The 12,724-nt window shown below is 41.0% G+C and overlaps 1 protein-coding gene across 13 annotated transcripts in view; it reads left to right on the top strand.

The window, feature by feature from the left end:
* Positions 1-12,724, top strand: part of PCDH11X (protocadherin 11 X-linked) — a 1,093,295-nt gene that overhangs the window by 547,861 nt on the left and 532,710 nt on the right. For all 13 annotated transcript variants that reach the window (XM_039487736.1, XM_039487734.1, XM_039487731.1 and 10 more), the window contains one exon: positions 9,443-9,514. In XM_039487736.1, the coding sequence (XP_039343670.1) occupies positions 9,443-9,514 (72 nt within the window). The remainder of the gene's footprint in view (positions 1-9,442; positions 9,515-12,724) is intronic.

Raw genomic sequence — 12,724 nt, 5'->3', positions numbered from 1 at the left:
AGCGTCCCGGGAGGGGGAGAGTAGCGCTGGGGACTGAGCCCTTTGCAGGGAACAGGCTGAGCAAGTAGCAAGGCTCAGGAGAGGGAGCTGGGCAAAGGACTGTCCTGCCGGGGAGAGGGTTGGGCAGAGAGTGGCATCTGGGGGGACAGAGCGGGGCAGTGCCCCCATGAAACTGTTGCTGAGAGCCCCAAGGGCGGGGTGGGGGACATGGACAGGGGAAGGGTCTTTCCCATTATTGAGAAGTATAAGCCCCCTACTCCTCCAGGAGCATTTGCAGGCCATTTCAGATTGTGTTCCACACAATGGTGCTCACACAAACACAGGCACAGAGGGGAGAGTCACTCTGAGAGTTCAGAAAACACATTCTTGCTATCCAAAGGGACTTAAAAATAAAAGGAAATCTCATGAATTTAAGCCAGTCTCATGGCTTCCTGGTGCCTGCATCCCAATTTTCCAAGTGGCAGGGTTGGAAACCTGATATTTTCTGGACGGGCTTTACGAATTCTATATAGATGTGAGACCATATTCTGTATTTGCCAATTTATTATTATTGGAAGCAGGATGGTGACCCATGGAGACAGGCGTAGTGAGACCCCATCTCGGACTCAATTACCTTACAGTATAAAATAGACAACAAACAAAGCAAAGAGTTTACTGTGGGAAATGGCCATAACATATGAGCAAAATGCCCAGGCCGATTGCAGAGACACAGCATGGTAATTCTGTCTTTTTTAATTATTTGTGTAACTATTTGTTTTATGTTACACAAGTAACATATGGAGGTACTGACTAGCTTGAAGTGGAGAGGGGAAGGGAATAGCAAAATAAAAGCAGGTAGAAAGGAGAAAGAAGAGATTAGAGAGAGGATGAGGCCCACAAAGGGCAGGAGAGTGAGGACAGGCAGATGAAGGGTCCTGGAAGTAAGAGAGGAGCAGGAGAAAGGGGGTTCAGGGTCTTAGTTTCAGAGTTAAGTGACAGATAATTGGAACTATGAAGATTCCTGTTTGCTGCTGCTGCTCTCCAGAAGGAGAGGGCCAAAGGAAAGTAGAGTGCCAGGCCTCCTACTACACAGGTGGGGGTGATTGAGACATGATCCCTCAGCTGCAGCTATTGCTAGCTACTTTGTGGAAGCAAATTAGAAGGTCTGGGGATTTTCACGGTCTACCCCTGCAGGCTTCTCTCAGCTGCTCCAGCTGTGGAGAAGGTAGGGGGAAGCTGTTCAGCCTGGTGTCTGAAGAAGCCCTTCTGTGTTCAGTGGGGGCTGGAAGGTTCTCTCCTACTCCTGGTGCCTTCTGCTGTAGCTGGTTGTGACTGCTTTGGGAAGGTGCCCTAGGGATTCCCATAGTCTAACACCTGCAAGCTCCTCCTGACTGACTGTTGTTGGGAGAGTGGATGTTGCTAGGCATGGTGCTCCTAGGCATGGGGTCCCTCAGCTCTCCAGTTGCAGTGTGCATTAGCTCTAGAGGCAGTAGCTGGAGAGATGCTGAAGTTACCTCTCAAGTTGCTGGTGTTCTGCTAAACGTGCAGTGAAGGGAACCTAATTTATGCTAAAAATCATGCCTAGCTGCCACAGAAATTGTAATTGGTGCATCTATAGGAGCTCAGGGAGCTCTAACTGAACCGATGAAACCATAACGTACCATTCAGACTGAAATCAATCAATGCATCTTCATCTCATTATGAATAACATTTCCTTCTCTGTATTAAGCTTAAATGTCAGCGGGAGGAAGTAATGGGAGCATAAACACAAGGACTCTGTCAGAATATTTCTACTGTATGTTTAGATTTGTAGGTGGTCGATTGGCCTAAGGGAGCAGGGGAAGATTGTAGGTAGAAGTTCTACAATAAGCAGAAGGAGGGAAGCTGTTCTGGATAATATCACTTTCCTTATTCTGAGAAAATTCCTTGTTAGAAGATAGCCATTCTTTCTGTGACTCTATGTCAGAGGTTCTCAACCTTTTTCTTTCTGAGCCCCGCCCCCCCCTCCAAACATGCTATAAAAACTCCATGGCCCACCTGTGCCACAACAACTGGTTTTCTGCATATAAAAGCCAGGGCTGCTGTTAGGGGGTAGCAAGCAGGGCAATTGCCTGGGGCCCCATGCCACAGGGGCCCCTGCAAAGCTACATTGCTCAGGCTTCAGATTCAGCCTCAGATGGTAGGGCTCAGGGCCCTAGGCTTCAGCCCCATGCAGTGGGGGTTTGGCTTTCTACTCTGGGCTCCAGCGAGTTTAATGCTTGGAGTCCCCCCTGAAACCTGCTCATGGCCCCACAGGGGACCCCGGACCCCTGGATAAGAACCACTGCTCTACATGATTGACTCTACTTGCTACTTCAGACTTTGAAAAGCACTATCTTTTCCAAGATGAGGCCTACCAGCTTGAGATTCTGAGTGGTTGGTTTCTCTGCTGCTTATATTAATGAATGAGTAAGAGGATGGCTTACTCAGTAAGTGACACAGACATTAACATGACCTATTAAGTGACCATGTCATTTCATCCATGTAACCCCAATCCTGATGCATGGCTGCAGCTTTCTCTCTTTTTCTCCTTGAGGCTATGGGTCCTAGGCTCATCTATAAGGATGCCTGGTGCCTCCTTCCAAAGAAACCCCTTCTAGGGCAGTGAACACAGAGGACTTGTCCCTTGGGGAAATATTTAGCACATAATTGATTAGAGAAGTGTCAGTCAGAGCACAAAAAATAAAATTGCTATCACAATCTCCAGAGTAATAGAATAGAAACTGGGACTTTATTAGGTATGGGGAACTCACGATAGGGAACAGTGGAAAAAGGGATCAGGATAATACAAGACAAAACCAACAATATATAAACTCTACTCCTTCCAAATGTACAGCTTGTACAAACCACCCTGTGCTCCCTGCTACCAGTAGCCTGGCAAATAGTGAGTTGAGGCTCAGTCTCTGATGTGTGGTGCAGCACTGATGTCGGTGACTGGCTTAAAACAAAATAGCAAAATAAATAAATAGTGGGGTTCTTACAAAGTACCCACATCATGCATGGTAAGATTGTCCTTGAGACTCTGATCTGGATTCCAGTGTGCAGGTAAGCTGTCCTTTGGTAGCCTGATTGTGACTCTTCCCAGTCTTCTGATTTTCTGGTCTCTGTTGAAGTGACGCCGTTCAATGTCAAAGAAATCCCCAAAGGAGTGAGAGTCTTCCCGTTGGTAGGAGTGTGGAGGGTAGAAGGGTTCTTCCCTGGCTGTGATGCTTCTCTCCATGCTACATTGCGAACACAGCCAAAGCCAAAAGTAAAACCAAACCCTTTGTTTCTGATTGATTCTGATAGTGATGCTAGCCAGTTCTATCTATACCCTGGACCCTATGCAATCTGGGAAATGGAGTCCTGAGCTTCTGCCACCTTTGCTGCTGTAGTCCAGGGCAAGCCTCCTAGACACTCAGTGTGTGATTTCAGGAGCACCCCTTGCTCCAAAAAGGTTACATCCACATCAAAGGAAGTAGTTGCAAATAAGGACCTATGTACTCTGTGGCATATGGGACTAGTATTCTGAAGCTTTCTGCAGCTAAATTCTGCAATAGCATTAGATTCATAGGAAAAAAAAAACCCTCCAGAAAATGAATTGTTTTACTGAATTATAGAGAACACGCTTGTTTTTATTCGTTTTATGTTTAATAGAAACAAATCTCTGAATATTTTCCTCAGACTGCTAACTAATTGTTGGTTTGCCACAGGATCCAGTATTGGTGCTGCAAAAATCAAGGAGCCTGAATTTATGGTCATTGTGCTATATCCCTTCTTTATGCTGGCTGTTGGGATTGGTGAAGGGCTCTGTCCTTGCTTCGTCTGTCAACTGGTAGGAGACAGCAATGGGAGGCAAGGGGACATAAGAACGGCCATATTGGGTCAGACCAAAGTCCATCTAGCCCAGTGTCCTGCCTTCCAACAGTGGCCAGTGCCAGGTGCCCCAGAGGGAATGATCAGAACAGGTAATCCTCAAGTGATCCACCCCCTGTTGCCCATTCCCAGCTTCTGGCAAACAGAGGCTAGGGACACCATCCCTGCCCATCCTGGCTAATAGCCATTGATGGACCTAGCCTCCATGAACTTATCTAGTTCTTTTTTGAATTCTGTTATAGTATTGGGCTTCTCTGGCAAAGAGTTCCATAGTTGACTGTGCGTTGTGTGAACATGTACTTCCTTTTGTTTGTTTTAAACCTGCTGCCTATTAATTTCATTTGGTGACGCTAGTGTTATGAGAACGAGTAAATAAAACTTCCTTATATACTTTCTGCATACCAGCCATGATTTTATAGCCCTCTATCATATCCCCCATTAGTCGTCTCTTTTCCAAGCTGAAAAGTCCCAGTTTTATTAACCTCTCCTCATATGGCAGCTGTTCCATACCCATAATCCTTTTTGTTGCCCTTTTCTGGACCTTTTCCAATTCCAGTATATCTTTTTTGAGATGGGGTGACCACATCTGTACACAATATTCAAGATGTGGGAGTACCATGGATTTATATAGAGGCAATATATTTTCTGTCTTATTATCTATCCCATTCTTAATGATGCCCAACATTCTGTTTGCGTTTCTGACTGCCGCTGCATATTGAGTGGATGTTTTCAGAGAACTATCCACAATGACTCCCAAGATCTCTTTCTTGAGTAGTAACAGCTAATTTAGACCCCATCATGTTATACATATAGTTGGGATTCTGTTTTCCAATGTGGATTACTTTGCAATGTCTCTAACAAGGAAGAGAGAGTATAGAATATTATATTTTCTAGTACTATAGCAAACCAGCCTATCTCTTTGTAAATCTGCAGTAATAAATAGGTTAAGTCTAATAGTGTAGAGTTGTTGTGGGTTTTTTGGTTGTATTGTACAAAGAAAATTATTTACTGTAGGATAATGACCCATTTACTTTTCAATTATACTGGTCTTTGGTAATATTCCCGCTTATTCTGCATTTGCAGGGAACTAGCAGACTTTCTTCTTCCCATACATCTTGATGAAATATGGTATCCTGTTGGAATTCAGTACGGTTTCAATACCTTCATAATTTAATCCCAAGCATTTTCTTGAGAATGCACAAACTATTTTATATGATTTCCAAAGGGGTCCACACCTCCATTTGATATTTTTTATGGGCCAGCAAATGAAAAAAGGTTGAAAACCACTGGGCTAGAGGGAGGAAAGTGAGGTCTAAAAAGAAATAAGTGGGAACCTGACAGCTACTACTTTTAATCCCAGTTCTAACTCTTAGGTTCTCAGAGTACATCAGCCACCCAGAAGTCATCAGACGCTTCCGTAAAATGGAGATAAATGTTACATCAGACGTAGGCCATTATTTATTCTGTGCTTGCTTGCTTATGAAATTGACAGTATGGGAGCAGGAATCTGGTTGTCTGGTATAGCTTCTCATTTTGCACATATCCAGTCCAACTACACAGGTTAGGACTCACTAATAATTTACCTCCTCCCTCAAGGAATTGCATTTAATTAAATGGTGAACATACATTCACAGTGATTTTAATTAATTTTTTGAAGGTCGAGTAGCACACATTTTTTTGCACTTGTCAGATTCTTAAAGTGGCTGTTAAAACAACATTGGTGACACTCAGCATCATCCATTAAAAATTACAAGAATTGTTTTATAACTCTGCAGCATCGTGCCACTTGCATTTCCCTAGAAATGGGCGCTTGGTTGTTAAAAACAAGATTCAATAGTCCTCCAACTGGGACAGTGATTATTTTAAATAACACCTGATACATGATGCTTACTTCTGCAAAAGGCAAGCTGGAAGATTGTTAAGTATAGAATTCATACTATGGTTGAAAAATAAAATCAAGATCCTGACCACTTGTTTCCCTTGCCACTTCTTGGAAGAGAAAGGGATGCTATCCTTGGCTTCCTGTTCTATGCTCTTTCTAAACATATTTTTACTCCTGAGGTGGTAGGATATGAGTGGTGGCTGGAGCAATGATCACATTTATCTTACTATACCTAGTTCACCAACTGTGGTTTGAGTATTGATTTGTTAATGTTTGAAAGCCACTCAGCATGCTATAAAGTGTTGGTGTATGCATGCAATTTTTTTCAAAAGTTACATCCTCAGGGCTTGGTCCAAAGTGCGCTGAAGTCAATGGTAGTCTTTCTAGTGACTTTTATGGATTTTTGCTCAAGGTCCTCATTTAGTATGAAAAAAATAACTTATCTTAAAGAGTTTTGCCCAGTTCCACTTCCGGATCTCAGTCCTGCTCTTCATTTGTTTCCAAGCATCTTTCTGTTCCCACTCCTGCCTCTTTCTGTAGTACTCAAGTTACCACCGGTTTTGAATTTCTAGAGACTGGAAAACTGACCTGGAAATTTTATGAAAACATGTTTCCTTAACAGATTTGTGGAATTTTCATTTAAGATCATAGTAGGAAATACCCTTTCTTTACAGTATTTGAGCAGTTCTGTTGCCTATCCTGGACAGAAACTGGAAGTGGAAAACCATTTATCTAACATTTCCAAACCTCATTAAAAGGCTTTTTGGAATTTGATACTAAAAATGGACAAAATGTTTGGAAGGGTTCTTATTTTATCCAAAATAGTTAATAAATATTTTAAGTATTTGTACAGCACCTAACACAATGTGTTTCTCATGAAGTTTGCCATTAGGTAGTGCCACAGTAGAAATATTTACTACTACTACTAATTAATAATACATATGAATGTGTGTTGTTTATGCTTCTTAAAAATAGAATATATTTACTTATATTTGTGTATAAATGAAAAAAACATACTTTCCCCCACAGAATATAAAATAAATATGTCCATTTTAATTGGATTTGATTCACACTAAATCTGGTGTTTTTTCCCTCAGAAAAAAACTAATCTATTCATTGTCATATTTAAACTCTGAATCATGTTCAGTTGCCATCACATCATCCAACACCGCAGGCAAATTACAGGGACGTGTAATTGTACAGCAGGGGTCAGCAACCTTTGGCATGTGGCTCACTAGGGTAAGCACCCTGGCGGGCTGGGCTGGTTTGTTTACCTGCCGCGTTCGCAGGTTTGGCCGATTGTGGCTCCCACTGGCCACAGTTCGCCGTCCCAGGCCAATGGGGGCTGCGGGAAGCAGCACGGGCCGAGGGATGTGCTGGCCACCACTTCCTGCCGCCCCCATTGGCCTGGGACGGCGAACCGTGGCCAGTGGGAGCCGCGATTGGCCAAACCTGCGGACGTGGCAGTTAAACAAACCGGCCCACCAGGGGGCTTACGCTGGCGAGCCACGTGCCAAAGGTTGCTGACCCTTGTTGTACAGTTTTAAAACAAGATGCCCCCCCACATATGCTGCCATTACATAACCTACCATAATTAAATTCTCTGTTTATTTCAGTAGTCATTTGAACTCGGCACTCCCCGTGATCAATACAAACAGAAGATTGCTGAGGTAGCCTACAAACTATGTATTTTTTACATCCTTCATTTTAATCAGATACTTAAAATATATATTATGATAGATAGCAAATCTTTTGGCTGATCACATTTCTGTGTGTCTAGGTATTTATACTGCACTTCTTGCCATGATCTGGGCACTCAGATATGACACTGTTGTGATGCATTATGACATGTCATTAGGCTCTCCCATAACATGGCATGTCAGAGTGTAAACTTTTGCAGCTACCAAAATAAAGATGCTATAATAAAACCTGGCCCTTAATAGTGCCTTTTGTCAGAGGATGGTATTGAACTTCACAAAAGTGTATATTATTCCCCTTTTACAGATGGAGAAAGAGACAAGGAGCAGGTATGTGACTTGTCCATGGTTACGCCATGAGTCATAGGCAGAGTCTCTAATACAACTCAGGTTTCTTGAGGCCCAATCCTGTGCTCTAATCATTGGATCATGCTGTTTCCCTCTTTGGAGTAATTTATGGGTTTATGAACCATCTGTGTGTTTAGCAGGACTGCTAAATTTGATTGCTGTCTTGAACAACACTACAGCAGGTAAAATTTCATAGGAAAGTCCAAAACAGGAATCTTGTACAGAGGAACATATACAATGAGAAAATACACAGCTTCTAGTGATAGAACTACTGTTAATGAAGTGTTTATTAGTCTGAATGTTGTAATAGCATATGCCTGGGATACTTTTATCAATTATTATTGTATATCAGCCTCTGTGTAAGAGTAGATATATTTATTTGACCATTTATCTAGAAGATTTATTTAATGCTTCCATCCAACATCCAATTTAGTTCTTCTAGTTTTATTGAAAAATCTTAGTCAATGCCCTTCAGGAAGTCAGATAATGTCTTACTATTTACCAAATCTATTTTTCTGCAGTATATAGCAAGACACTGCCAAAAATAGGTAGTGACCACTTTAGTGTTATGAAAAGTGTGATGTTTGGTATTTATCTTAAGACCAATTATATGTGTGGGTAAGCATGATATACTCACACAAGACTTTAATAATGACTCTCTGGTAGTTGAAATGGCACCTCAGTCCCTATACTCATAAAGTCCAAAACATTTGTGAGCAGAGTTGAGCAATTATACACATTAGCAAGTTTGCAAGGTGGTTTGGAAATGTCGAGTAATTTAACTTGGGAATATGAAGAGTCAGCAAATATAATTCTTCAAGGGTTCTTTTAAGCCATCTGATTGTAAAGACTTTTGATTTGAGGTCAGTCTTGCCACTTCTTTAGAATTCTCAGAGTTTAAGGGTCAATGAGCTGTTAAACAGCATATCCTTCTAAGCTCCTATTATAAAGAGCTTTAAGGAAAAGTGAAGGCTATCAGCCAAATGCATGAAAGAAACCTCAATAGCAACGTGTTGTAAAAGTAAGTGTTTTGGGAGAGCTTTCTGTTTGATTTTTTTGTTTTGATAGACCACGCTTAAATTAATTGCAGCTGCTTTGTGGGTAACAGATGTTAAATTCATGGTACGTCCTTGATTGCCAAAATAAATGAGATGTGGCAATGTGGTCTAGTGAACAGGACACTGAACTTGAAATCAGGAGTCTAGTTTTTATTCCAGATTTTGCCACTGGCTTGTGGTGTGATGATGGGCAGGCCACCTCGCTTCTCTGTGCCTGAGTGTCCCCAGATGTTTAGATGAAAATTGCTGTATCAGAGCTATCTATTAATTTTATATCTAATGTTATAAAAGGGCTTTCAAGAAAGGCTGAAAAAGTGCTGCTCTTCAATTCAACAAAGCATTCGATGCAATCTTGTTGGGATTCCTCACTACATTACTACTGCATGAAAACCAGGTTATGTACTGAGTCAAAAAAAGACCTATCCAAGTGACCTCTGGAAGAGTGGACAATTCTGGTTGACGATCATTGTCTGAATTTTATGCATATGTCTTGTAATTTGTAACTTACAATAGAAAATGAGTGTTAATATGAATACATTGGCTGAGCAGATAACCTGACACATTTTTTTTTCTCCCTTCAAAAGCACACAAAAGAGATGGGAAGACCCCAGAGCCCTTTGAAAGAGACAAGCCTGGAATCGTGGACTCAGCCCCAGGTTGGTAGGAACCACATTATTGATAAGTTTCTCTGTTTGCCTTTCTTCCCCAGTAATATAGTAGTGTTCATTTCTGTGAGTCTTAACAGTATCAATTTGAGTCTCCAAAGAAGGACTGTAATGGTTAGCTCTCTGGTCTGTAGCATCACGTGGCATTTGCTTTAGGTTCTTCTATGAGAGTCCCATGTGGCTGTTAGTGCTATGTTATTTGGCTAAGCTCTCTTAAGGTCTGCTTCCTTTTTCTCACCCCTCGCCCCCACATGTTTCATACCCTAGAAAAAATGCAACGATTTCAGCTCATGCCATTCATGGACCTTTTACCTGACACACATCATTATAATGGGGGTTGAAATAAACCAGTGACAAAACAGAAATTTAAAATTAAATCAGTATCCAAATGGTGTCTTAGGAAATTATGAACAGCTCATTAACTTCTGGGATAGAATTCTATTTAAGCCTACAGAATGACAGCTTAAAGTGAAGGCTCATGAATTTGACATATTAAATCTTAAGGTCCAACAGTTTGACCCACCAGAAAATATGTGGTGCTTATTCAAATCAGAAGACAGGGAGATGGATGAATGGGAATATTGATATGCAACATTTACTTTCAGGAACACACAATGCTTTATAGGATCCTATTTTGGCGTATTTACTTTGGCAAATCATTTATTACTAATTTGTGTATTATGCTAAATTTAGGAAGTTAGAGCCATTTCCTTTATTTGTCTCTTACATATCAGCCCTGCCTTCATTTATGTATAAATATTGGGGGTGAGGGGGGGTGAAGAGGACTGACCCACTGTAATTACAGTCCTGTTGTCCACCTGGTAATGTCTGCCTATGGTTAGAGTTCTGCCTGACAATTTACACTGCTAGCACTCCTCTCAAGCAGCTCTGCCTGCACTGATGGCCTGATTTAAAAAACAAATTACGTATTGGAGCCGATGACATTTTACAATCTATTTACTGCAAGTGAATGCAGAAAATCCAACATAGGAACTCACAATTGGAACTGAACACCCACTTGTGTGCTCCCAATCTCTAGTTTGTGTGAACTGTTGCAGTAAGTGAATGTTTACATGAGGCATGATGCTGACTGTTCATGCACCTCTGGGCTTGCTCTTTGAAAATCAGCATCTCATTATCCGAAGACTTGATTGAGGTCTGATGGACATGGGATTGAATTACTGCTGATTTTGAATGATATGCTCTTCAACTGTGCTTGCATATATACAGATATCCCTGTTGCTAGGTAAAACATGTGCATGTGAAATGAAAGTAAAAGCCTTGAATCATTAGCTCCCAAAGCACAGGACTCTAGGCCTCTAGGCTAAAGGAATAGTTACTAACAATAAGGATGACCTTTATCAGGGAGCAGTTGTATATACACACCAGCCAGTATGTTGCATTCACTTATGCTGCAAGGGATTTTTTAACGTATTATGTTTGCCATTCTATATCCACCTATCTCAGATTAGAAACAAATCCTTACTTTACTTCATATTTGCTTGTGTGACTGAATAGCTTTAAAAATGTAATGTTTTGGGCACTCTTCGTACTTAGTTATTTAGGAAAAAAATTAAACCACATACAATTTTTATGAGTTTTTTTGTTTGGATGGAAGAAATGTGATCAACAAGATGTAAAACACTGAGGCCATTATCGTAGCAGAAAATTAAATTAGTTGTTAATTCTTTCATGGATGTAATTCAGGCTACTGCAAATCCCTCTTTAGACATTTTATATAAAGTGAGTGAAAATTCATGGTACGGATAAAGGCTTTGTCTGTTTTATGAGCAACGGGCAAATGGTACAAATGGTGCCCATAAAGAAAATTGGTTCCCAACTCTAAAAGCAAGCAGAATATGCATAAAATCTAGTGGGAAGCACCATAGGAAGAAGCAACTGCTATTTATGGGAATATGATATGTACATGGATGAATGAGTGCTCCTTTTCTAAAAGGGACACTGAACAGTTCTCTTGGAATTCATAGAAAATTTTGGGTTATTTATTGAGAATTCAAAATCAGCCACTTGGTAGCAGGTTGCATTTTATCAACTAAAGGAAATAAACCCTACTGTAGCACATCTTCAGTATTCAGGGGCCGATCTGGTCACGTGCACATCACTGAAGCAAAGACTATCATATGCGTTTCCTGATGACAAGAGGTGGAGACACAGGCCAATATTGGTGTTTGGACAGTTTTGCATATAGAGTGTAGCTTTAAGACAAAATAAGTGTTCTTGTAGGGGTGTTTCTTTATTTCCAGTTCCACTGTGGTTTTGGTCCTCCCAAACAAATTCCAGCCAATTATAGCAGTTATAAATAGACCTATGTGCCAGACAGTTTGAAATTCAATTGTCCTCTTTCAGGAAAACTGAATCCCAGCAAAGCTTTCTCAGTGACACTTCATTGCACGGGTGGGAAAAGGGAGTCCCGTCAAAGCTATGGATTTGTGAGTCCGAATGCACTGTCAAAATCCTTTACCTCCACTATGACCCCTAATTAATTCAAACAATTCTCTGTTGCTCTCACTATGAACCCAGTGATTTGAAATTGAACTTTCCTGTGTGGAACATAAAACGTATGACAACATTAGAACCATATTATATATAGTTCTCTGGTAAATTTTAGCTAAGATTTTTGCAGAGGAAGAGAGCACCAGGAAAAGGGGACATGATAGTAGCTGCCAAGATGAGCTTGTCATAAGTTTATACACTGTATTGAAATGTTAAATACCATGTATTGTTGTGGTTACATTTTCTTGCTGCACTGCCTGATTAAACATTTGGCTGATAAACTGTGTCAAGGTTGTTCAAAACTGCGTCAGCTGCAGTTCAGAATACATGCAAATAACCTAGATTTCTGATGGTCAGCTAGACATAGGGCAATTTAAAGTCAAACTAAGCTCTAGCGTTGGGTACTCTCATTTATAGTGTTTTACGTCAGTGTCATGGATTAAGAGATCAAGGGGGAGGGAGAATTAACTTAGAGCAAGAAAGAAGAATGATAAGGGTAGAGATCCAGTTTAATAGGATAAGTAATGGGAATAATGCCTGGAGTTGGCTAGGTAAATTCTGCAGCAGTGGGCACTTGCCAGCTTTTGCCACTAAGGCCATTAGGGTATATCTACCATTGCGTCAATTTCAGAATCTTTTTGTACATTATTAAACTTTCCTCTGTTCACACCCTTTGCACTGTCCCCA

The sequence above is a fragment of the Mauremys reevesii genome, linkage group 9 (assembly GCF_016161935.1).
Source record: "Mauremys reevesii isolate NIE-2019 linkage group 9, ASM1616193v1, whole genome shotgun sequence".
Lineage (NCBI taxonomy): Eukaryota > Metazoa > Chordata > Testudines > Geoemydidae > Mauremys > Mauremys reevesii.
Note: the sequence above shows the minus strand (reverse complement) of the source record. Positions and strands in the feature narration are given on the sequence as shown.